Source organism: Podarcis vaucheri (assembly GCF_965113315.1).
Source record: "Podarcis vaucheri genome assembly, chromosome: 5".
Taxonomy (NCBI): domain Eukaryota; kingdom Metazoa; phylum Chordata; class Lepidosauria; order Squamata; family Lacertidae; genus Podarcis; species Podarcis vaucheri.
The window spans coordinates 51,126,974-51,152,388 of NC_138763.1; the positions used below are offsets into that span (position 1 = coordinate 51,126,974).

Here is a 25,415-nt window from a genome sequence, read left to right on the forward strand (position 1 = left end):
ATTTCTAAATAATTTCACCAATATTTTCACTCTGAAACTAACCCATCCATCATCTCACCCAAGAAGAAGTGGGACTGGGACCATGCTGGCTCTGGTTGGGCCACTGATTGTGAATATTTTAAAGTTGCTATAGTTAGCTCTTTGTACTTTCTTAAACTTCCCCACTGATAGCAATGTCATGTGTTGCTGCTAAGCTAATGTTGGTCTTCACACTTCATTAATAGTATTTGAGGAGACTAGCATATATGATTCTGTGATTCTATGTCTTCAAAATAGGGCAGAATTTTCTTCACTGTATATTGTCAATCAGATAGGCATAGAATGGAGAGATATTTTTTCCCTAAGACCTAGCTTCTCTCCTTTCCAGTGCTTGAAACTTCTTATATGGGCTGCAGTTTATACCACTTTCAAGTTACCAGTGCTATCCCTCAGAATCAGTATATGCCCCTCAGTTAATTTAGAGATGTCATGACGGTGTGAGAATTCTACTTAGTATGTTTTAAACTACAGTGGTACCTCGGGTTAAGAACTTAATTCGTTCTGGAGGTCCATTCTTAACCTGAAACTGTTCTTAACCCAAGGTACCACTTTAGCTAATGGGGCCTCCCGCTGCCGCGGCCGCACAATTTCTGTTCTCAACCCGAAGCAAAGTTCTTAACCTGAGGTAATATTCCTGGGTTAGTGGAGACTGTAACCTGAAGCGTCTGTAACCTGAGGTATCACTGTATTCAAATCAAATATTTTCTCTGCCACCCAGATTTATTTTCACGCAGCTTTAATGTTAGTCACAGTGGATTTCAAACATAAGTGAATAACAATGCAAATGGCGCTGGCAGCGTCAGCATCTATTGTAATGAAGCTGTTTGACAATGGGCAAAGCCAAATGCGTCACAGGCATTCCTGTGGCAATGTTTCTTACAGACCACTCCCTCTGGGGAACTGAAACAAAAACATACTTGTGAAATGAAGGGGAATTTCAGGAGCGGATGAGCCTGAGACGTGACTCAGAGTGGACACCAGGGATCAAAAGTGAACATAGAGGATAGGCTATGCTCTGTTCCACACGGGGCTGCTCAAAATCCATAGTTCCTGACATCCATCTGAGTGCAGAGACAATGGAGTGTGCTTCTGGGGGTGAAGTCAAACTGCTTCGGACATCAGTCCTTTACAGTAATGTGTTTGGTGATTAGATAACAATCCCGTATTTATGAGATTTTGAAAGGGTGGGTGATTTCATTCTTCAAATTTAAAACTATAGATACTGAACAAAATCTCCTTTTCATGAGAAATGTTAAAATTCATGGTCTAGCTACTGCTACTTCTGGAAAATCATTGTCATTCTGTAATTCTCAAAAGTGAGGTGATTACTTTGAAATCTGACCCATATTTCTTCCCACATAATGTACTATACATATAATGTATCTAGAATTAACAAATAAGCATGCATCTCTTTATATCCATTTTAAAAAATAAAAAAAAGATTAATAGAACTCCAGCTGCTGCTCTTCTGTTTCTAGGAACTCTCCTAGTCTAATTGTGGCTATCAAATCATTGCATTGTATGACAGAGAATTTCTGACTAAATCAACAGATGATATTTTAATGAAGGAAGAATTGGAATTGATGCATTCTTTCTGTTTGTCTGGGGCAAGCTGATCTCTCTAACTGCAGGGCTTGATTAAGTTTAGAAAAAGGCAGGAGTCAGTATCTGCTTATTATATTGATATCATAGTTTGCTTAAGTATTAAGAATACCTTTTAAAATATGTTTTTTTATAGTACCCATGATTAAAAATTTCCTTTTGGCTTATTTCTTTTCTTTCACGTATTTTCTTGCTTCCACCATGGAACCCAGCGAGGTTCCAAGGAGGCCTCCGATCAAAGCACTGACCAGACTCCCAACTTGCTTAGCTTCTGCAAGGTGGAGGTCTCGCATGGCTTCAGACCCATAGCACAGCTATATCTCAAGACTTTCCTCCCACATCCTTCGTGTTGACAGCTACTGCTAAGAAGATCACATTTTTAGCATTGCCTCAGGAACAGCTGAATTGCCATAAGGGTTGGCTGATGGTTACACAATCTGTAAAGGCATTATTACACAATCTGTAAAGGCATTGTTAACCAGCAGTGGGTAACCACCAGCCCATGGGCCAAATTAGGCCCAACACATTCCTAATTTAGCCCACGAGGCCATTTCCCCAAACCCTGTCCATGTACCCCACACCTGACATTGTGTGTGACATCAGGTGTAGGGCAGTGGAACTGCAATTGAACTGTCAGGATCCTTAAAGTGCACTCCTGATTGTTCCTTGGCAAGCAATTAGCACTTACAATAAACCCTGCAGGGAAACATTTCCTTCGCTTACATAGTTTGAGGTCAACCACTGCAATTCTCACTCTCTCTATTGTTGTTGGCATTGCTGCCTAAAATCACAGATCTCTAAACAATTTACAACGGAATGAAATATAGATTAGCATGCATCCTTAAAAGTGATTAGGTGAAATCAATATTTTGGAAGTGCTTGCTGGGGGGAGAAAGTGTTTTCATGTCAACACCATGCAATGCTGGCATCTGCCTCATCCTACTTGGATGTGTTCCATAATGCAAGGACTATTGCACTGATTGCTCTCTTCTGAGCATAGAGACGTTTGATTTCTGAGACATGAGGCACCTCCGAATACTCAGTCTCTGACGATCTGTGATCTAGTCTGATGATATGGATTGCATACGTGTATCAAATACCAGATATTATAGACTCTTGGAAAGCCCTTTCCAGGGCATGTTTTAGACATGTGCACCTAAGAAATCATTGCAGTGTGATTTCTAAATACAAGTTGTTTCCTTATTAAATTGTTTAAAGATAGTTCAGAACATATCCTTCATATCCTTAATGGCTCAGAGTTCAATCCTATAGTGACAACAGAGTATACAACTGAATTCATGTCCCTGATGTAGCACAAGGTGATTTCTTGTTTCCTTGGTCCAATGCCAGCCATCTTCTCTGTGGTGTAGAAGAAATAGTACAGTGGTGCCTCGCAAGATGAAAATAATTCGTTCCGCGAGTCTTTTCGTCTTGCGATGTTTTTCGTCTTGCGAAGCACGGTTCGTCGCAACTGCGCCTCTTCAAGCGGCTTTAGGAAAAAAGCGCAAGACGTTTTCGTCTTGCGAAGCAAGCCCATAGGAAAATTCGTCTAGCGAAGCAACGCAAAACCGAAAACCCTTTCGTCTAGCGAGTTTTTCGTCTTGCGAGGCATTCGTCTTGCGGGGCACCACTGTAGCTAGTTTGGTGCGCTGCTGGTGGCAGGCATCCGGAAAATCAGACAGACAACTGAAGAGCCTTCTGCAAGAGTGGCCCTTTCCTGGTGCATAGCTGTATCTTCAAGAGGGTATGCAGAAAAGGGACTTTGAGAGGCAAGTGTCTAACCTGCCAGGGCTGACTAACCTACCCCACATAGGACTCCACTGTAGGAGTTGCAGGTCAAGATTAAGGCTAGGACAGAGGCCTCTCTTGTATGCTTATATAAAGCAGCACTTATGGTGTACATTGATGGCAATTGCTGTATGCATTCGTAGGATCAGGCTGTCCCACCCAGCTGCGACATCAGATCCTTAAAAAGCGGCATACAGACTGTGGCATTAATCAATGTATCTATGCGCATCTACTGTCAGCGGGGATTCTGTAGGCTCTCATTTGTATCAGGTAGACTTCAAATGGTAAAGAATAGGTGTCAGCAAAGTACAGAATTGATATGTGAATTGGTTTTTGTATCTCCTTCCTAGGATGGAAACCATGGTTGACTTTGTTTGACAAAAATGGCAAACAATTTCATTTTCCATAATTATTAGTAATAAAACTTATTTAATAAATTATTTACCTGTGACAGCAGGATTTATTATTTGTTGATGAGCTTCCAGGGGATAGTACTTGCTCATAAAAAGGCAAAAATGTGACACTAATACAGTCATACAGTGAATATGTATGATTATATACATACTGCACCTATGCTGTGTTAATAAGCATAGCGACGTTAAGTAATTTGTGTTTCTTATGACATCTTATCACTGTTTCAAAATTAATATAGAAGTACTCTTGCGCCTATTTGCCTATCACTGCTTATCATCATCGTCATCATTTATTTCATGCATAAATTTTTAAACAACAGCATGATTTTTTTAAAAATCATGCCTAATACTGAGATATATTCAATATTCTCAGAAGAATTCCTGCTCTCATCATTCATCCAAAAGTAAATCAATATCTTAGATGATAACAAATTATTTTTTAAACATTCTTTGGACAAAAAAATATATTGGCTGTGAGTCCTGCTTCCTGCCTTGCAGACCTTTTTCCACATGGCCTGGGAGGGCATGGCTCTGACTGACTCCAGCTAAGCATTAAAACTCTTCTGTCTCTCTGGAAATTATGGCAATCTCTTACAGGGATCTGTCAGCATTCCAACATAATGGGGTTTGTGTGAATATTGGATTTTGGTAGCATCCCTATGCTGAGTGTGGCATGAATTGAGATTATCTGGAGACATGTCAGGAGCTTCTGGGTTGCTGAGTCAAAAGATTCCTAGTGACCAGTGCCTATTACGGTTTCTCTCAAACATTCTGGTACAGGCAGCAGCCTGCAAATTGACCAATTGTTTGCCAGTCTGCCTTTTTTTCTAGAATAGACGTCACCAGTCTTATTAGACCAATGGGCACATGTGAAATTTTGAGAAAGTTCTGTGGGGTTCAATCACAAAATGACTATGGGGGGGTGACTAATGCACAATGTCTGCAACATATAAATAAACAGAAAACGGAACAAAAAAAATGTGGGCATATTCCTTTATCAGCTGCCACTGCACTTGTTCATGGAGAAATGCTCTTTGCACCTCTCCTCTTTTTAGAACAAGAGGGAGGGAGGCTGTCCAGTCTTGGCATACAATGAAATGTGAGCATGCTTAGTGTAGGAAACTCTGAGCCAATGCAAACATGAACTGAGCAGGAAGACTGAGCTTGTCTTCTCGCCACTAGCATCTGGGCTGAGGTCCAGTCTGAGCACTAGAACAGAAACTCTAATTATGGCCTATGCTTACTCAGCAGCTTACAGGATCAGACTTCTAAATATGTGCATTTTGTTTTGCTAAAGGGAAGAAAACTTGTTATTTTAAACTGATGCATGAGATTCTTCCCCACTTTTCTCAAATAATCAAAGATTATTTAATGATATGTAAAATATTCATAACACAAGGAGATTGTTACTCCTGAGACCGTTATACAAAGCAGTAATATGTGTTAGACAAATGACAGAAACCTCTTCATTTCTTTTTTAAAAAATGAGTGTATGAAAGCAAGTAACTTGTTGTGCCAATTGCAGTCCAGACTGTATTACTGTGTATCATGGACTAATCTGATCCCTGATGGTGTAATATGAAATGAGTCGAATAGTGCATAAATATTGCATTTTGTTTATGTGTGTATGAATCACACCAGTACATTCTTATTTCATGTTATTATCATAATTTATTGGAAACTCTTTTCTGCCTCCCATTTCATTTTAAGAATTTGTGTTTTACACCTTAATGTGGCAATTTTTTTGCCATAATCCTGAGTAAATACTACTTTAGTTATTCATTCTTTTATGAAATGTTTGATAACTCCTATACAAACATTTTACAAGGCACTGTTTTCACTACTGATAGTCATTAATTTTGCTAATTGCTAAAGAAAACCTGAAACCTGGGATGTACAGGCTTTATCTGCTGCTCATCATGTGTCTGCAATTATGAACATAGATGCATATGTATTTGTGTAGACTTTCAAAACAAATCTAGCCTGGCATTGTAATCTTGACTTAAGCTATTGTTACTGCCCGCAGGAGCCATACCAGCAACTGAATGTGGCAGTAATATAAAATACAAGTAAGAATGTCTAGAGTCTTGATGGTTGTCATTTGATTAAATATATGTGAATTCCGTTTGATCTTGTCTTTTTATAATTCAGAGGGGCTTCGTTGTATATGTCTCACCTTTCTATAAAGTGTTTCTGGCAATCAAGCCTTGATTTCTCTTCTTATCTACATGCTTGCTATAGGCACGTAGTGGCTATGTTTTTTGTTCAAATGTTATGGTTGTAAACTGTTCTTAATTTCTGCCATTTGTTCTGTAGATGTAAAAAAAATCCATCTTAAGGTGGGGGGAAAGAAAAATCCATTATATTTGAAGGAATTTGATAATTTTGTTGTAGTTCATTGCATGGCAGGTGGTAATAATGTCTATGCCAGCGCTGTCAAAATATGAAAATTAAAATGACGATGGGTTTTAATGAAATCCATTTGACAAATATAATTAAGGTGTTTTAATATGAAGGCCTGTAATAAAGACTACCGGTGGACTCCCTGAGGTCCTGACTAATTGTGTAGATTGCTTTTAAGCTTTGAATAGTTTTATTGGATAATGAACTGTTAAGAAGTGTTAGATCTTTCTTAAGCAGAATTTGGTTTGAAAAAGAAGAGGAGAGACAGGCCTGAGGTGTGGCATTTTAAACATAATTAGAAGAGAGTTTTAAGTTAACATCTTTGATCTTGCTGTCAGGTTTTGATTAGAGCTGTAAATGCTTTAATCAAGTGCAGTGTAGTCATTACATTTCTAACTGTTTTAAAACTGTGAAATTACTGAGATGCTGACATCAGTTTAACACGTTTTGAACATTTGCAGCAAAGTTGTGTTGGTAAACCCTTAGTTTATATTAATATGTCAGAGTGTGGTGATTTTCCAATGTATAGTGTACGTGCATAATTATAATATGATGAACACATAATTTTGTGTTTTAAAAATACATATAAACAATAAAGGAAGGTTAATTGTATTTGATGAGAATATCATTCACTAAATTTTATAAGATTTGCAGTTGGTCTATATATAAAGGCTTGCTGATTCTAAAATTGTTTGTGTGTGTGAAGCACAGCCATGCACAAGGTTTTGTATGTGTGAGGTACAGGGTGAAAGCTTACATTTTGAATCACCCCTTCATAAGGAAAAATGAAGGAAAAACGAAGGACAGATTGTTATTGTAAGAGCCATTACAGGCTATGTAAGAGCCAATACAGGCTATGTTTTCTTGAAGACTGACTGTATAGATTCTGCCATTATGCCCCATAGGTGCAGTTGGTACTGGGTACAGAAATTAAGTATGCCGAGAACTTTGACTTTCTTTTCTGTTTCAGAAAACAAGCTTCAGGCTTGGAAATGCGTGAATGATCCAGAGAAATCTCTGGACCTTGAGGGTGCAGATGGAAGAATGGATGGGAAATGAAGTGATCAGGGCATATAATAATAGTATAAGAGTACTACTTCAATTATTTGCAAAGTTCTTTGTCTGATGATTAGCAGAAACAAAATACATTATGGGGAATATACCGGTATGTGTGTAAATACACATCCATTTCTACCAAGACTTTTGTATGTACACAAAATTAAAATGTTGTAAAATCAGAATTCTGATTCAGCATCTGCAATTGTGCAATGTAAAGGAAATGCTTACTTTAAGAAATCAACAACAACAACAAACCTATGGTTATGTGAAACATAATAAACACACAAGACGTAACCGGATGTACTTTTGAATAAATAAGTTATACTATTCATTGTATCGAATTATAGATTTCAACAGAAATCTCATAAAGTTCAACGAAAAAGCAGAAGATCCAGTGGATCAGTTCATTCTCTAGTCAGTTCATGCATAAGGTCCATACATGTAAAAGTATCTATTCCACCTGTCTGTTCAAAGAGTCCAATATCCACATGAAGGGTTGTTACAGTTCCACAGAATCCTTTCACAGAGTCTAAGACCATGATTTCCGGAATATTAGCCTTGTTTTGCCATCCTAGGCTTCATCAGTAGAACAGGCTCATTTGTAATATTACAGGACAGTGGATCTTATAGCATAGTAGTGGTTGAACTGATCCACTTGATCGTCTGCTTTTTTTGTTGAACTTTATGAGACTTCCATTGAAATCTACAATTCGATACAATGAATAGTTTACAGCCAGTTACGTCTTGTGTGTTTATTGAGTACTTTAATAAATCAGCAAAAACTGAAGGCAACATTACACTGTCATGTTCATTTTTATATGCCACGTTTTTCTGCCAACAGAATGGCACCCAAAGGGAGTTTGATTTTGCTGTTGTCAGTGTTATTTGATACATTTGATAGGTTGTTACTAAAAGCTGTAAGTAATAGTTTCTATTGATGTAGTAGCTGCTTTTGCAATTGTAATCTGCCACATCCGTTACGCTACCAGGAAAGTCCTTGCCTGCATACTTGTTGGAGAAAACTCTTTCTTGCTAGGTATTTTGAAGATCTATTCTGTAATGTAAAGCAGTCTGAAAGGAATTTGCAGAGGGGCAACTGTATTGGTCCGTACAGCATAAACAACAGAGGCTTGTGCCACCTTGAATTTATTCTGCCCTGCAGTCTCATGAACTGGACTGTAGGCCATGAAAGCTCATGCCACAATAAAGTTGTTTGTCTGGCAGGGTTTTGCTGAGAAGAACTGATGGTGTTCTCTATCACAGTGAAAAAGGCAAATTGCATGCTACAGAAAGAAACTGAAAAATAAAACTGTCAATATCATAATGCTGTTATACAAAGCTATGGTGAAACCACATTTGGAATACTGTGTAGAGTTCTGACCACCTTGCCTCAAAAATGGTTTTTGTAGAGTTGGAAAAGGTTCAGAAAGGGGGAACCAAAATGATCAAGGGGATGGATCAACTACCCTATGAGAAAAGGCTGCAACATTAGGGGCTGTTTAGTTTAGAGAAAATGTAAGTAAGAGATGAAATGATAGAGAAAAGCTTACCTCCCTCTCTCATGACACTCAAACAGCCAATAAAGCTGAATGTTGGAAGATTCGGGACAGATAAAATAGGGCTGCCATACGTCAAGGTTTTCAGCTGGAAAATGGCATCCAGACAGATTTTCAGCAAATCAGCAAAAATGTCTGTGGAAACCCAGATGTATGGCAAGAGGATTTAAAAATCAAAATTCAGAAAAGGCCCAAATCTTAGATTTGGGGGGGGGGATGAGGAGGAGGAGGAGGAGGAGGAGAAGAGGAGGAGGAGGCAGCAAAAAGCTCTACAACTTTGTCTGGATTTTCACTTTGGGGAATATGGCAACCCTTGATAAAAGAAAATACTTCTTAAATGTGGCTCATTGATTAAAGTATGAAATTTGCTCTCACAGGAGGCAGTGGTAGCCACCATCTTAGAAAGCACTAAGAGAGGATTGAACAAATACATGGAGGATGAGGTTATCAATGCGTATGATTCCACAATGGCTATTCTTTGCCTCTGTGGTCAAGGGCTTCTGAATATCAATGAGTCTGATCATTTTCAGTGCTGCATAATTAAACTGTAGGGCTGGTATTGTTGCTGAAGTGATAAATGTACAAATATTTGTCAAAGGTAGTCAAAATATTAATGGAAGAGTCATCATAATAATAACTTTATTTTTTATACCTTGCCCATCTGTTTCTCCAGCCTCCCTGGGCAGTTTATAGTATATCTAAAAACAAAATAAAAACAAGCATTAAAAAAAACTCCCAATACAGGGCAGCCTTCAGATGCCTTCTAAATGTTGTGCAGTTCTTTATCTCCTTGACATCTGAAGGGAGGACGTTCCACAGGGAGGGCACCACTACCAAGAAGGCCCTCTGCCTGGTTCCCTGTAACTTTGCTTCTTGCAGTGAGGGAACCAGCAGAAGACCCTTGGAGGAGGACCTCAGTGTCCAGGCTAAGCATTGGGGGTGGAGACGCTCCTTCAGGTATACTGAATAATTCAGGTACAAGTATAATTAAAAATCATGATCAGGTCTAAATATTAATCCTGATTATCAAAAAACTTTTCCCTGTTTTACTGTAAATTTACTTCTGAAATAAACAACATCCTGTTGATTATTATTTTTTTGACACAAAGTACGTTTTTAGGAAGAAGTATTACATTTTCATACAGTGCTGAAGGCTCATGAATAATTTTGAATTCATTTTCATTCTTTTATGTTTCCACTTTTAAGACATCTTTTTTATGTGTGCTAAGAACCTTGAACAATCTCTTTACTCAGCAGTCTTCCACATTTTGTTTTCTCTCTTTTTTTAACCTTAGAACTCTGTGTCTCCAACTTTGCAATACATTTTTTATACGTGACATTTTGTTTTCAAGCAAGAGTTCATTCTGGAAGGAAGAAATCGAAGCTAGTGAAAGGATTGGCTAATTATCATTTTTCTCAGGACAACAGAAACATGCTGTTCTGTTGACTTGCAGTGTTTGTAATTTATACCCATTAAATTGATGTTTTATCATCTATTACTGATTCCTAGGCTTCTGTTTGCACTTATTGGTTGTAACAAGCATTTTGTTTTTGTACAGGAGAAAAATGGTCTCAGTCACTTCTACTGTATCCGAAAAGGAGAATGGGATTTGTAAATGATAAATGGGGAAGTTGACTAGCTAACTAATAAAGATTTGTCTTAATCAAGTATGATTTGTCAGAACAGGAGCGCGTTGAGGTCAGGGCACATGCAATGAATAATACAGCATTCACAGGAGAGGAGGACCAGGCAAAAGGCCTCATAAATATGCTGTGATTACCCAGTGCTAATTCATATTCAAAGAATGAGTGGCATTGAAGCCAGCTCCTAGGTTTCTGAGCAGTTAACCTGTGCTGTGGTGTGTTTTTTCCCTGGGTCCTCTGGTCTTAAGAAAACTTTAGCATATTTTCTATAAGTATCATGTTCAATGCAGCTCTTATTGTATTGGATAAATGTCGTTGTTTGTGGTTGCTGATTTGAAGCCCCAATTATTATACTTTCCCCCTCTTTATTGCTCCCAATTTCAATAACTTTTGTTTATTGTTATTTAGTATGAGTATTGGTGCAACAGTGAAAGCCCTTTCCCATTTTGCATGTATCTCTAAAGCATGAATGTTTTGCCACAAAGTTCTCTTTACTACCTTGAAAGAATGTAGAATAAAACAGAAATACAGTGGTACCTCTAGTTAAGAACTTAATTCATTCCGGAGGTCCATTCTTAACCTGAAACTGTTCTTAACCTGAGGTACCACTTTAGCTAATGGGGCCTCCCGCTGCCGCCACGCGATATCTGTTCTCATCCTGAAGCAAAGTTCTTAACCCGAGGTACTACTTCCAGGTTAGCGGAGTCTGTAACCTGAAGCCTTTGTAACCTGAAGTGTTTGTAACCCAAGGTACCACTGTAGTACTTACCTATCTTTCCCCACATTTTTGACTATCTAATCAGACACCTAAGTGTAGTTTCCTAAAGTTAAAACTTTGTGCAGTTTGGATTGTTGGGTACTTGAATATAACCGGTGGTGGTCAAATCCCTTTGGAAGTATGTGGACTTTGGGGGTTAGTGCTGCTTGGAGTAGGGCACAAAGGAGCTCCAGGTTTCATAGGTCCTTGGGCAAGATCACCTCCATGAGCTTCCTCCAGGCTCTTAGGGAGTCCTCTCTTGTCACTGAGCCATTATTGCCAACTGCTGCTACTCCTTTTCAAATTCCCCCTCTTTTAGAGCCTCTGAATAGAGAGCAGAGAGATGATAACTGCAGAATTGTAAAGGTTTCTCAAGATGATCAGCCTTATGTATTTATTTACAAATTTTATTAGTAGACTTCCAATTGTCTGTCCAAGTTGGTTCTCTCATATATATATATATAGAGAGAGAGAGAGAGCGCGCGTGCCAAAATACCCTATTTTGAGTTATGCCCTAATGCAAATGTGTTGGCATCATCTGGAGCAGAAAAACATGTCACTGAAAAACAAAATCACTGTTTATGAAAAACATAATAACAAACACTGATTATGAAAAACATAATCACTTTTACCATATGTATATTTGTATAGAGGAAATTGAGATTGAAAAGGAATGAATAGTTCATATGTGACTGACATGGAATGCATACTCTGTAGATTTTAGCCAATTTTAGTGACTGATAGCCTACTGATGAACATCCAAATAAGTTTACATATTGTTCAAACTTCCTAACTTAGCTTGTTTCCCCATAGCCTCTGAAATAGCTTTCCTTAAATTGTTGTCAGTGGGACTACTCCAGGAGTGAACAGTTGAAGAACATCAACTGAATACTTTAATGTTCATCTTCCTGCACTGGTTTTAGACTGAGAGTAACAGTTTCTGATTCTTCTGCCTGGTTAAATCGGGGTGGGGAACAGTTGATCCTCTACACAGTAAGGATGGCAAATAGCCAGGGATAATGGGAGTTGTAGTCCAGTAACATCTGGATAACCACAGGCTCCCTACTCCTGGGTTAATAGATTAACCACACATGCCCCACCGTGAAGTTTGGACATAGCCTTGGGATTATCTACAAATTGCAGTTTCCAGGGTAGGTTATTGCAAATCATATATGCATGGTAGTTTTTCAATGTAACATCTATAATGGTTGGCACATGTATTGTACTTGTCATTTAGTCGTGTCCGACTCTTCGTGACCCCATGGGCCAGAGCACGCCAGGCACTCCTGTCTTCCCGCAGTTTGGTCAAACTCATGCTGGTAGCTTCGAGAACACTGTCCAACCATCTCATCCCCTTCTCCTTGTTGTATTGTACTGTGTAGCTCTAATTTGAACATTCCTGTTGGTAGCTGGTGCTGAGTGTCCTTATAGTTTGAAGTATCCACATGATTGGCTGTGGTCAAGACTGGAGCATGACAATGGTTACTAAATAATGTGGGTGTGGAGGGGGGGGGACACAGGTGTATCGCTCAGTATGCATTGCTCATTCGGTAGAGCCTGAGACTCTTAATCTCATGATTGTTTGGCAAAAGATTTCTGTACTTCAGGGGTTGGACTGAGTGATCCTTGGAGTCCCTTCCAACTCTACAATTCTATGATTTATTGATTGATTGATACATTTCTATCTCACCTTTCCTCCAAAGAGCTCAAGGTGACATACACGGCTTTCCAGCTCCCCAGTTTACCCTCACAAGAACCTAGGCCAGGGGTAAGCAACTAAGGCTCGTGGACCGGATGCAGCCTAATCACCTTCTCAATCCAGCCTGTAAACGGTCTGGGAATCAGCGTGTTTTACATGAGTGGAATGTGTCCTTTTATTTAAAATGCATCTCTGGGTTATTTGTGGGGCATGGGAATTCGTTCATCCCCCCCCCCCCATATAGTCCTACTCACCAAATGGTGTGAGGGACAGTGGACCGGCCCACGACTGAAAAATGTGGCTGACCCCTGACCTAGGCTTAACGTCTGTGACTGGCCCAAGGTCACCCAGTGGGTTTCATGGTTGAGTGAGAATTTGATTCCTGGTTTCCGAAATCCTAGTCCAACACCGCACGGGATTTCTTCATTTTTGTAATTTAAGATAAAAGCATTAGCTGCTTTCAGTCCTACATTTTAACCTATTCTTTAATTGAAGCTTTTAGCACAGCCATGTGATTCATTTTGTGTTGAATGTTGTTAAGCTGTCATTTTCTGTGCAGTGAATGGTGGATAATATGCTCCATTTTGGAAACCCACTCCATATCTGTTTTATTTTGTACAGTTTCTCAACTGCTTCTTTATTGCACAAGCTCAATAGTAAAGTTTGTGAATTATGATAACAACTATTTTACTCAACATTCTACAGTTTTCTGTGTATTGGCATGTAGTCATTAACTATTATTCTTTTTAGCCATATAACCACCCCTTGTCATCTAAGAATCTTATGATCTAAATACTTCTATCTGTTAGCACTAGTTTCCATATCTAAATATGTCAACTGAAAAGCTATAAATTACAGCAGTTTCACTTGTGCCCCAACACTTAAGATATGTCAGCACTTCCTTTCATTAACTTGCTGTTGTCAGAAACCTAATAATTTGGCTCAAACCTGAACTTTTTTGCTTCAAACTGTGTATTCCCAAGCCTATAAATCCAAGTTGTCACTTCAGTAATACTTTACATTCAGTCCTTTCCTAAAAGCACCACTCCCTCTTTTACCCCCACCCTTCTAATCTCTCACTGATGTGATCAGTTTTTTAAAAAATTCATCTGTTACCAAACTTAGTCTCCTACAATAGAGTAGTTTAACTTCAGGTGAAAGACAAATCTCATTGACAAAAAAGATCCTTTACTTAACTTTCAAGCATAAGTCGCTCAAATGTTTTAACTCATTTCTTATTAATTTGTCACCTGAATAGATAGATCTTATAAAACATCTGTTTCTATCCTTTGCTGTCTTATTCTCATTGCAAATAAAGTTATAATACCCAGTGACAAAGATTCAATCAGACTAAAGAAAGTTACTAGAGCGAAAAAGACCTTCTGTGAGACTGACTTTTATTTATTTCATAAAATGCATATACCACTTAATTTTTTTCATTTTAAAAACCCTCAAAGCTTAACCATGTTGCATTACTTCTTCGAATCTTCGAATTGTTGAGTTGGAAAGGACCACAAGGGTCATCTAGTCCAACTTCTGCAATGCAGGAATCTTTTGGCTAATGTGGAACTCTAACCCATGACTCTGAGATTAAGAGTCTCACGCTCTTTCAATTGAGCTATCCCTGAGACTCTTAAATCCTGATTCTATACATTTGAGCAGACATTTCATTTGCTTGTGATGTTGATGTAGCATGGCTATGAAGCCTTACTCTGCCATGTTTTGGGACACTGGTTCAGTAACAAAGCTTCCGTTACTCTGACAGAGGAGAAGGGGTGTCCTCTGATGTAAGAACTCCTTGTGCTGAACAAAGGCAACCTCTGGATCCAGTCCATTGCTTTCATGTCAGAAATTATATAGAAGAATTCTAAGAATTTGTGTCTCATCCACCTGACCGTTCTTTGAAAATAGAATCGTTTAACTCAGAGTATAAATGTAGTAAATTGTGCAATGTAGGATTGTTCATTGTGGAAAGGATACTCAGTCTCTATCTCAGTAAATTTTCTATATTGGGGATGTACCAAAGGTGCAGACAGTCAGCTACAAATTCACTCTAAAATTTTTAGGATTGGACAGCAGCCATGCCACTATAAATGGTAAATGTAGAAAGGCCTCAAACTCTAGTTAATCTAATGTGAAAGCTTCCAATATCCACAACAGGAAAAAAATGAGAAGGGGAAGGCATGTGAGCCTATGTCTTTCTGGGGCTCATAACCCTAAAATATTTCATTATTACATTTAGTATGGTACTCTTCTTTGCTTAGCTGTTCAACTTCGCAAGTTATCTAACGATATGAAGACAAGACAGTTCTGGATTTTAAGAAGCTTGATTCATTGTCCCTCTAAGGCTTGTACTAGATGATAAATTTACACTTGCTGATGTGTTATCATTTCATTGCAGCGTAACTCAAGAATGAAATAATTTGTCTGTTGAATGTTCATGCTTTTTTCAGGCAGCACATAAATTATACTGGTGGCTGTGAAAGTATTTGAACTTTGCAATTCTGGATATTTTGTGTATCTTATTACAATAAAATCTTAGTCCCTTTTTGGAATTCTGCACAGCAATGTTTAATTATATCATTGTTTAATCATAGTGAAGTAATAGATGGATGGAGCCTTTCTGTATTAGGACTCGTTATGATAAACAAATGCTTTCATTTGTTTCTAAATGCCCCTAGAGTTTACAAGATAAGTCTGGATTTTGTAAAGGGTTTGGTATGCCCAGTGTGTCTTCTTTGTTTTTCTTTTGTTTGTTTTTTTATGGTAAATCACCATTCTGCATTGAAAATGGTGTGTGATCTTGTGGTGGGGAGAGGATGTAGCTGTTCAGCTACTTTAATCATAAGCACTATTCTATTCTACAGCTCTCTGAATTATGGCCTGAACTCTAAATGTGGAGTTCACCACATGCATTTTGTAAACCTGCTCCAAAGTTGATGGTGTTTCCTGCTTGGCAGGGGGTTGGACTCAATGGCCCTTGTGGTCTCTTCCAACTCTATGATTCTATGATTCCCAACCACCAATATTGTTTACTATTTATGGGGATGAATTACCGTATTTTTCACCCTATAGGACGCACTTTCCCCCCTCCAAAAATGAAGGGGAAATGTGTGTGCGTCCTATGGGGCGAATGCAGGCTTTTGCTGAAGCCTGGAGAGGGAGAGGGGTCGGTGCACACCGACTTCAGGAAGCTATCCGCAAGCCGTGGGAGCCTGCAGGAGTTCCCCCGGGCTCCCACGGCTTGGGCAGAGCTGCCTGCACCCTGAAGCCCCGGCGCGCTGAGCAGTCGCACTGGGGCTTCGGGTAGCTCTGCGCAAGCCGCGGGAGAGCTCCCCCGGCTTGCGCAGCGCTACCTCTCATCCCGAAGCCCCGGCGCACTCAGCAGTTGTGCCGGGGCTTCGGGTAGCTCTGTGCAAGCCGCGGGAGGGCTCCCACGGCTTGCGGAGAGCAGCCTCTTCTGGGGGCTGGGGTCGGGGGAAGCTCGGGCTTCCCCCGCCTCAGCCTCGCACCTTGGGGGGGTAAATAATTTTTTTTTCTTTATTTCCCCTCCCAAAAACTAGGTGCGCCTTATGGGCCGGTGTGCCCTATGGGGCGAAAAATACGGTATTTCAAATTCTTTAGAGAATCTAAGCTTAATCCTTGGATACAAATAAATATACCAGAGTGCACATTTTAAATAAAAATGAGTTTTAGGCATTGCACCTTATGCCAAATGGAATAATTGAGAGCAAGGGTTCTAGACTAGAACATTACAGTCTATCTCCCAAATGCTGTTTGAATGATTAGAAGGATCATTGCTGGAGTTCTGGAAGATGGCTGTTTGCTGCCAGGCATTTATTCAAATTCGACTGCAGGTAACAATTCAGGGTTAGCCAACATGATGCCCTCCAGTTGCTGTTGGATTACAGCTCCCATAGGATGCTCTGAAGGCATAGGAGTCTGCCACCTGCTAAAGCTAAGCAGGTCTACATCTGTTCAGTGCCTGGATGGATGACTGATTAGGGACCAAGTGTATGTTTCCTTGGGTTCCACGATAGAAGAAAGGTGGGATATAAATGTAAGGAAATAAATTCCCATCAGTTCCTGCCAAAATAGCCAGTGATAAGGAATTATAAGAATCCCAGTCCAGCATTTGGAGGGCATCATGTTGGTGATTCCTGTGCTGCTTCATCATTTTGGACCAGATGACCCTGGATTCCTGCATAAATATATTTTTAAGCAGTTGTATACATTGTCGTACATAGTACAAAACTAGAAGTCTCAATGTAAGCAACCATATAAACAGTGGTTGATTGATAAAATTTGAGAGATTATGATTATGTACAAACTAATTCAGCAAGTACAGCAAGCAAATGATGTTATGGCATCCTGGTTTCCTTTTATTTCCTGTGGGAAAGCCCTTGAGGCTTCTCATCAAATTCCAATCAAGGACAGATGTCTATATCCCCCCCCCGACTATAATCTCTCTTTCTCATTCATATGAAACATAGATCCCATCTTTCAATAGTTAGCGAGCTTCTTCTTAGGCTGTTTTACCCCATAGGCATATACAGGATAGTCTAAGGATTGTAATCAGTGAGTTTCTTTATTCCTTTAATTGTGTTTTAGTATTTTATGAGTGTTGCTTTTTGTAGTTTTAATTTTTTCTAAAATGAAATTCCATGAAACTGTGATTGAAAGGAATTTGCTGTGAGAAGAGAGTCATTGATTTCTGCTGAATCCCATCCAGCCTCCATCTTTGGCTGCAGCCTCCTGCACCAAAGTGCTACTATACCAGAGTAACCCTCAGGAGTGGATTTTCAAATAACTGCAGAAGGAAAGAGACCTCCAAACCTCTATTGCCCAAACTCTTTGGATTTAAGCCTATGTTTCAAGTGTTGTATACAGTGGTGCCCCGCAAGACGAATGCCTCGCAAGACGGAAAACTCGCTAGACGAAAGAGTTTTCCGTTTTGGAGGTGCTTCGCAAAACAAATTTCCTATGGGCTTGCTTCGCAAGACGACAATGTCTTGCGAGTTCCTGCTGGGGTTTTTTCCTCCCCCCCCTTTTTCTAAGCTGCTAAGCCGCTTATCAGCTGATCCGATCAGCAGATAAGCCGCTAAAAGCCGCTAATAGCGCTAATCTGCTAATCCTTCAATGGGCTTGCTTCGCAAGACGAAAAAACCGCTAGACGAAGAGAATCACAGAACGGATTCTTTTCGGCTTGCGAGGCACCACTGTAATTAACACTGTTAATTTAACTTTGGTTTATTTTGGTGGCATCTCTGAAATTATTTTTTGATGGGACGCGGGTGGCGCTGTGGGTAAAAGCCTCAGCGCCTAGGACTTGCCGATCGCATGGTCGGCGGTTCGAATCCCTGCGGCGGGGTGCGCTCCCGTCGCTCGGTCCCAGCGCCTGCCAACCTAGCAGTTCGAAAGCACCCCCAAGTGCAAGTAGATAAATAGGGACCACTTACCAGCGGGAAGGTAAACGGCATTCTGTGTGCTGCACTGGCTCGCCAGATGCAGCTTGTCATGCTGGCCACGTGACCCGGAAGTGCCTTCGGACAGCGCTGGCTCCCAGCCTCTAGAGTGAGATGAGCGCACAACCCTAGAGTCTGTCAAGACTGGCCCATACGGGCAGGGGTACCTTTACCTTTAACCATTTCAGCCCAAAGGTGTTTAAAGCTCTTAACACCTTTGGGCTGAAATGGTTACTACTAGCTATATTATCTTCATAAAATACTGAGCCTTCTCTTTAGTTGTATATGTTTGCTAGGAGGCAATGCAGCTATTTCAGTTCTTTGAGTTTTCTGCCGGGTTGAAATTCATGGCTGAAAGTATTGGCCCTAAGTGACATATCAGCAATTCATTTTCTGGTATTCCAACTGACATGGTCTCCATCCTTTATTTATTGATATCTTCAGTCATTGGCAATGAGAGGAAAATACACTATTTGTCAAAGCTAACAGTGTTCTACTCTTGGTTGATGACACTGTTGTCTTGATCAGTCGGCAATAAACTTGATGCCAATTGGCAAAGTATATTTATCTTCAAAAATGTGATATAAAGTGATTTTTTATGTTTGCAAAACATCATTTTTATTTACTTTTTAAAAGGAAAGGGTTTCTTTTCCCTGTTTTAAGGATTGGTTTGAGTTGTATACAAGTGAGATTTCATAGTGTGGTACTCAACTGAGTTTTGCTCAGAGAAGACCTATTGGAATCAATAGACCTAATTTAGTCATGTTCACTCATTTCAGTAAATCTACTCTAAGTAAACCTTAGTTGAATACCACCCATTGCTTTGAATCTGGGTAGGTTGAAGAATAATATTTATTAGATGTATAGCCTTGAAAGCTTATGGCAAGTACAAACAACAACAAAACCAGAAGGAAATTGAATTGACTCATATTCACTGAAATTTCTCTCCTTTTTTCAGCTTAATCATGAGCTTCAAATGATTCAGTATTGCTTTATGTCATATAAGACGTTGAAAAAGGATGAGGAATAGATATGTCTTCAAATATTAATGCTCATTTGCACAAACAATAGACTAACACAATAATGGTACAAAAGATTAAAGAGTTTCAGAAATATTTATACTGTTCTTCCATCTATATACAATAATCTGTCCTTGTAGCATATATTGTACCACCTTTCACCTCTGGGAGGCATTATATATGCAGCTAAAAATTAAGAGCATCAAGCCAGAAAGAAACTGAGAACACTATGGCTATATAAATTCATGGTTAGCTATCTGAGGAAGTATTCATATTTATATTATTCTATCAGGGACTGCTACCAAAATATAAACTTTAGTAATTTATAAAATATATACCATATTAAGGTATAATATGTCAATTTAACTAATAATAGCTAAAATAACAGTCTTGGTAATATGCATCTATGCACACCTCATCATTTCCTTTGTGGGGCTGGATTACCAAAACTATCTTAGAGTTTTGATGTATAGGTTCAGTAGATTTAAATCGCTGTAGTATGCTGTTACTGAATAATCCCGTCTCCCATAAAATGGGTGTGGTCCATAGTGGCCCATAAGTGATCATGTGAGACAATGGATATTTTGTTTTTTACTGGATATCAGCTCTCACACCTTGGAGGGTGCTACTCCGGTGGGGAAACTCCAGCTTCATGGGTGCTTTCCATGTGTAGCTCCTGTTGCCAGAAGGGGGAACTAAACAAAGAACAAAAAACGCCTATGTTTATGCAGAATTTCATCCATGACACCTGGGATCCTGACTACTGTGATATGTGTTTTGCCCAATACAGTATATCAGTTCTGCATCGGTTTTCAATGGTATATGGACTGCATGTTTTTCATTTCTGTGGCTTAAGATTGTTCTTAGGATTTTATTCAACGAACATACCCAGAGAAGACCCATTGAAATTAACAACACTGACTAATGTTAATGAGTCTACTCTGGGTAAAAGCTGGTTGACTACAACCATGATTATCACATTTGGAGACTTATGTTTCATAAAGTATTTGCTAAATTTTATCCTTTCCATGCTGTTTAAAGTGATATTCTCTATTTTTCATGGTTTGTGACGTTTCTACCCACTTTTTAATTTCTCCATGCAGAACAGATCGGCCAGGACATATTGGAAAACCTCAGCAATGACAGAGAGAAGATTCAGCGTGCTCGAGAAAGAGTAAGTTTGATAATGAGAAACAATTTACCGCTCCAGAGGTACTTAGGATTATCACCAGAATAAGTTTATTATGAATATTTTGAGGAAGGGAGTGAGTATTACTGCTCTTTCTACAAATCTGGATAAAGATGGAAGTTCTCAAATGTTTCATGCCTCCCTTATCAGACCATGCTGCGTTCAACTATATAAATCCAAGTTCCCAATGCAGAGTCTGTGGGCACCACTGTGCCCACCAATACTCGTAAGTTATTTGTGAAAAGTCTCAGTAAATATTCCTTCATCCACAATGGATGAGAGACTGCTTCTCTTCCTGCTCAGTTCCTGTTTGCACTATCTCAGCCTGTGCTTCTTTGAACATGTTCCCTTAAACATGACCGTATTTGATTGGATGCTACAAAGAGGCAGCCTCCCATCCTTCTGTTCTGAACAGAGAAGCGGTGGAAATAACTTCTCTCAGCAAGCAAGCATAGCTGTTACTGTAGTTCCCTTTTTCCCGTTGATAGGGAAAGGCATGCTGGCACCATTTTGTGGCCCTGTCCCATGTTCTGTTCTTTGAGATGCGGCAGCCTATTTGTGTTATGTCACACCCCCCATGGCAGCCATTTTGTGACTGACATCCACAGCACTTACTCAAATGTGCCCACTGGCTCAGAAAGATTTTATTTTTTAAAAAATTTAAATTTCTATACCAACCCGCATCTGAAGATCACAGGGCAGTTTACAATATAAAAACACAAAAATGCACACCACAGTAAGAAGCAAAAACAATAGCCCCCCCCCCACTACTCTCTTGAAACTCCATTGTTTTTGAAAAATGTGAAGTTTGAAGCGCCAGCATATTTCATTAACATGTAAATAGATTGCTTCCTTTTAAAAAAACAAACAAACCACAAAGGTCTCTCTACCTATTGGATTATAAACAATCTTTCAACATTTTCCCTCACAGCTCAGAGAAACAGATGCAAACTTGGGCAAGAGTTCAAGGATCCTTACAGGAATGTTACGAAGGTAAGGGCAAGGTAGGGACCCTCTCTCTTTTTCTTGCTTCCTTCATATAAATTGTAAGTTAGATAAAATCTATTGACGCTTGTCGTAATTTTGAATCGTTTGGAAATCAGCCAGCTTGGTGTAGTTTTGCTAAGGGCAGTCCCTCTGACAATTAAAACTATTTTGGTTGCTGTAGATTTCTTTCTCCCACACACACACACCAGTCTGAGATATAGGCCTATAGTTGAAACTTTTTTTACTGCTGCTTGTTTATATGGATGGCCAACCTTCTTCGCAACACATGCAATCTGTATTCAAGAAATCATTAAAACAATTCCTTGACTATATTAATATATGCTCTTTCCATATATATATATATATCACTCTTGCCCATGCTGGCACAGTTCCTGTAGACATATGGAGCACCAACAAAGAGCTCAGTTTCTCTCACCAGACCATGTGCAGCTAGATGCACTAGCCTGGGCACGTCCAACTCCCAAGATACTGCGATCTACTCCCAGTATAAAAAAGGCAGTGATCTACCCATTGAGAGGATTTAACAGAGCTGCTGAGCTTTTTTTAGGGGCGCTTTCAAAAACTACGCTCAGCCAATACTACAGCGCTGATAATAGCACGCAGCACAACAGCCACCTATACACAAACGACCACCCACCATCTTTCCCCTCTCTGCCATCAACAGGGAGTAAATAAATATCAGCGCACCACGCCCCCTTATATAGAGTCCGCAATCCACCGCAATGAACAGCGAGCACCCCGGCGATCCACCTATAGATCGTGGTCGACAGGTTGGACATGTCTGCACTAGCCCATCACATGACATCTGTGCACACCTCTCTAGCTGTCCCCATTCCACTAGATCAGGGAAACAGGCTTCAAGCTCGCATGCCCTGACTAAGCAACGAAAGGCAGACTTGATCGGGAGATTTCCTATTCACCTTAATGACCTGAGATACTGCCTGCAACTCTGCACATACATACACATGCAGAGCTCTGTTATGTCATATGGAGATGCCACTATATATGTGTATGACATGTGTGAGGAAAATCAAATACACACATTTCTTTTATTAGCTAGGACGACCCACCCCTCCAAAATGCAGGGACCTAAATAATTATTTTGTCCAATTCCAAGGATAACTTTTAGCAGGGTTCTTATCAGTTGGATCTGTCAGATCTTTATTTAGTATGATTACATGAAAAACCACACAAGAGGAAGCATTTTCAACTTCTCTTTTTTGACATTAGTCAAGCTTTCATGAAGGAGAGGCTGGATAGACAACATGTTTGACACTTAGAAATTGTTGGCATCGTATGTGCAAACATTTGTACCATGAAAGATGGCCAGTGGTCAAAGATTAAGGGAGCTGTAGTCCACAACAAGCGGAGGGCACCAGGTTGGGGAAGGCTGCTAAAAGTTATTTGTGTGCAGCTGCTTGCCATGCAGATCAGACGGTTGTTTTCATGCTCCCACAAATGGACAAAGGTCTGCTGTGACATGGAGAAAAATTGCCTGATCCATATGGCAAATTACTGCACATGAGCAACTTCCCATGTGGAAATGGCTGCACGTGAAGTGATTTAAACTATATACCAGTCCTTAATCTCCTCATGAAAATAGCTTGGGTTTGTTTTGCTTTCCCCCCCTTCCTTGTATATCCAGCTGACAAAGGGTAAGATAACGGCACCTCTTGCTTCCATTTCACAAACTTCTCACAATTCAGACTCTGAACCGTAGCATACAAAATTTTCTGATTAAGAGTAATATGTAAATGACACCAGCTAAATTCAAAATCCATAGAGAAAGGAGGCAGCAATTGAAAGAGATGGTTCAGCGCCTGTAGACAATCAAAATAATAATAATAAAAACTCCATGACCAAACCTATATCCTCCCCAGGAAGGGCCCTGCGACATGAGCTGTAACGAATATTCTGCATATGTCTCCATTTTGTCAAATCTCATTAAAGGGTTTCCTTGCTTTATGTCAATTGAGCTGTCCAAAAATCATTCATCATTTTTAGTGTAAAAAAAAGTCATGCAGTTATTTAAATAATATCATATTAATGTTAAAGTTCAGCTGTCATTTAATAGTATGGCTTAATCAGACATAGCATTTAAGAAAAATAGTTTTTTCAGGCTTTACTTCGCTTTCAGGTTGGCAGACTCAAATAAGGATTTATGGGTTTCTAAACCAATGTATTTCTTCCCCATGTTTATGCTTGATGTACCTCAGTTTTTATTTCAGGCGAGTGCAGTCTGTTATTTTCAGTAAAATAAAATATCATATTGTGTTTGAATACATTTGCAAGTAATTTACTGAGGGTGAAACAGAAACACAGTATAACCTTTGACATTGCTGTGTGCTTTGGAGTAACAGTTAGACTTCCTAGTTTATAAGTGTTCTGTAAGCCAAATAAAAAAGTGACCTTTGTGAAATAATCATTTGTTCTCAGACAAATGAATTATGTAGTCATATGTTTAAAAGGACATGTATTGTGTGTGTGTTTTTGTATTTGAAAAGGGCATTGCTTTTCTTTTTCTTATACATCCCTCTTCCAAACACACACTTAGGAAGATTTACCCATCAGGATATAGAGAAATTAATGTTTCAATTCAGCAAATGAATGATTGGTGCGAAGTCCTATAGATTTGCATGTTTCTGTCCTTGGGTTCACATGTTTTATATTAAAAGTGGAGTGCTTGGTGACATTCCAGAAAAATAATTCCCTGTCCCAGACAGGTAAATTCAGAGAGTAATTTACATTTGTTTTACATATGTAAGGAAAAAGTTGAGTAGCAGTTTTCAAGAGTCAGCAGTTTCAAATGAGAATTGTTCAGAAAGCAAGCCAGAAGGGATAAAAATAACTTTCAGCAAAGATCTAGATCAAGTACAATTTCTGGAAAACAATAATTATCAGAGAGTTTGGATTTATTGATATTGCTCATTTCCAGATACCATGCAAATAAGCATTTAATTGCTGAATAGAGTGGCTTTATTCCATCTAATTACTATGTGAAAATAATGTCACCAGGTTAAAGTGGAGAACACTTCCTTGCCGCATATTGAATCTGCTGATTTTTTTTAAAGGCATATGCCGTATTTACCATCTTGGTTAAGACATGATATTCTGCAGTGATTTTCCATTCCAATTACTGAAAAGATTGATTAAAAGCATGTTGCCTTTGTTTGGGGTTTACCTTCTGTCCTGAAATTCCATATCTCAGAAATTACTTCTTTCCCTCTGTCCGCAAAACCCGCTGTGAAACTGACAAGAATAAAGTTTTTAAAAGGAGTTTGCTTAAAAACAGACTTGGGTTTTTTGGGAAGATGGTGTTATAAAGCTTTGTATTATAACTTTGCCTTATTATTTTTTCCATGTTTCTGTGTGTGATGCATCAATATGCACTAAATAAAACAGTTGTGGGCAATCATCACCTAATCTATGCACACCAATTGCTAATATAGCCATCCAGTTTAGGACACATCCTCAGTCTCCTTTTGACCCTTGCTGAAGTCACAACACATCATTTGGTAATCATTTAGGTATTTGGAGAAAAGGCTAAGTCTATCCTGTTGAGTTTGAGCAATAATATATTATGTACCTATACATATTTGGCACTGCATCATTTTAAACAATATAATTTTCTTTCCATTCCTATTCCTTAAGATCAAATGTGGTCTAGAGAGTCCTGATCTTGTTTCTGTAGTTACATGGAAGGGAAGTCTGCTGCCATATAACATAAGGATCTCTATACTCCATGGGTTACAAGACCTATCAATTATTATTATA

The 25,415-nt window shown here is 39.2% G+C and overlaps 1 protein-coding gene across 4 annotated transcripts in view; it reads left to right on the plus strand.

The window, feature by feature from the left end:
* Nucleotides 1–25,415, plus strand: part of VTI1A (vesicle transport through interaction with t-SNAREs 1A) — a 237,988-nt gene that overhangs the window by 125,196 nt on the left and 87,377 nt on the right. For 2 of the 4 annotated variants that reach the window (XM_082222720.1, XM_082222721.1), the window contains 2 exons: nt 20,548–20,618; nt 21,565–21,637. In XM_082222720.1, the coding sequence (XP_082078846.1) occupies nt 20,548–20,618; nt 21,565–21,630 (137 nt within the window). In that variant the 3' untranslated portion in view covers nt 21,631–21,637. The remainder of the gene's footprint in view (nt 1–20,547; nt 20,619–21,564; nt 21,638–25,415) is intronic. The other 2 variants (XM_082222718.1, XM_082222719.1) reach the window with 1 other exon arrangement.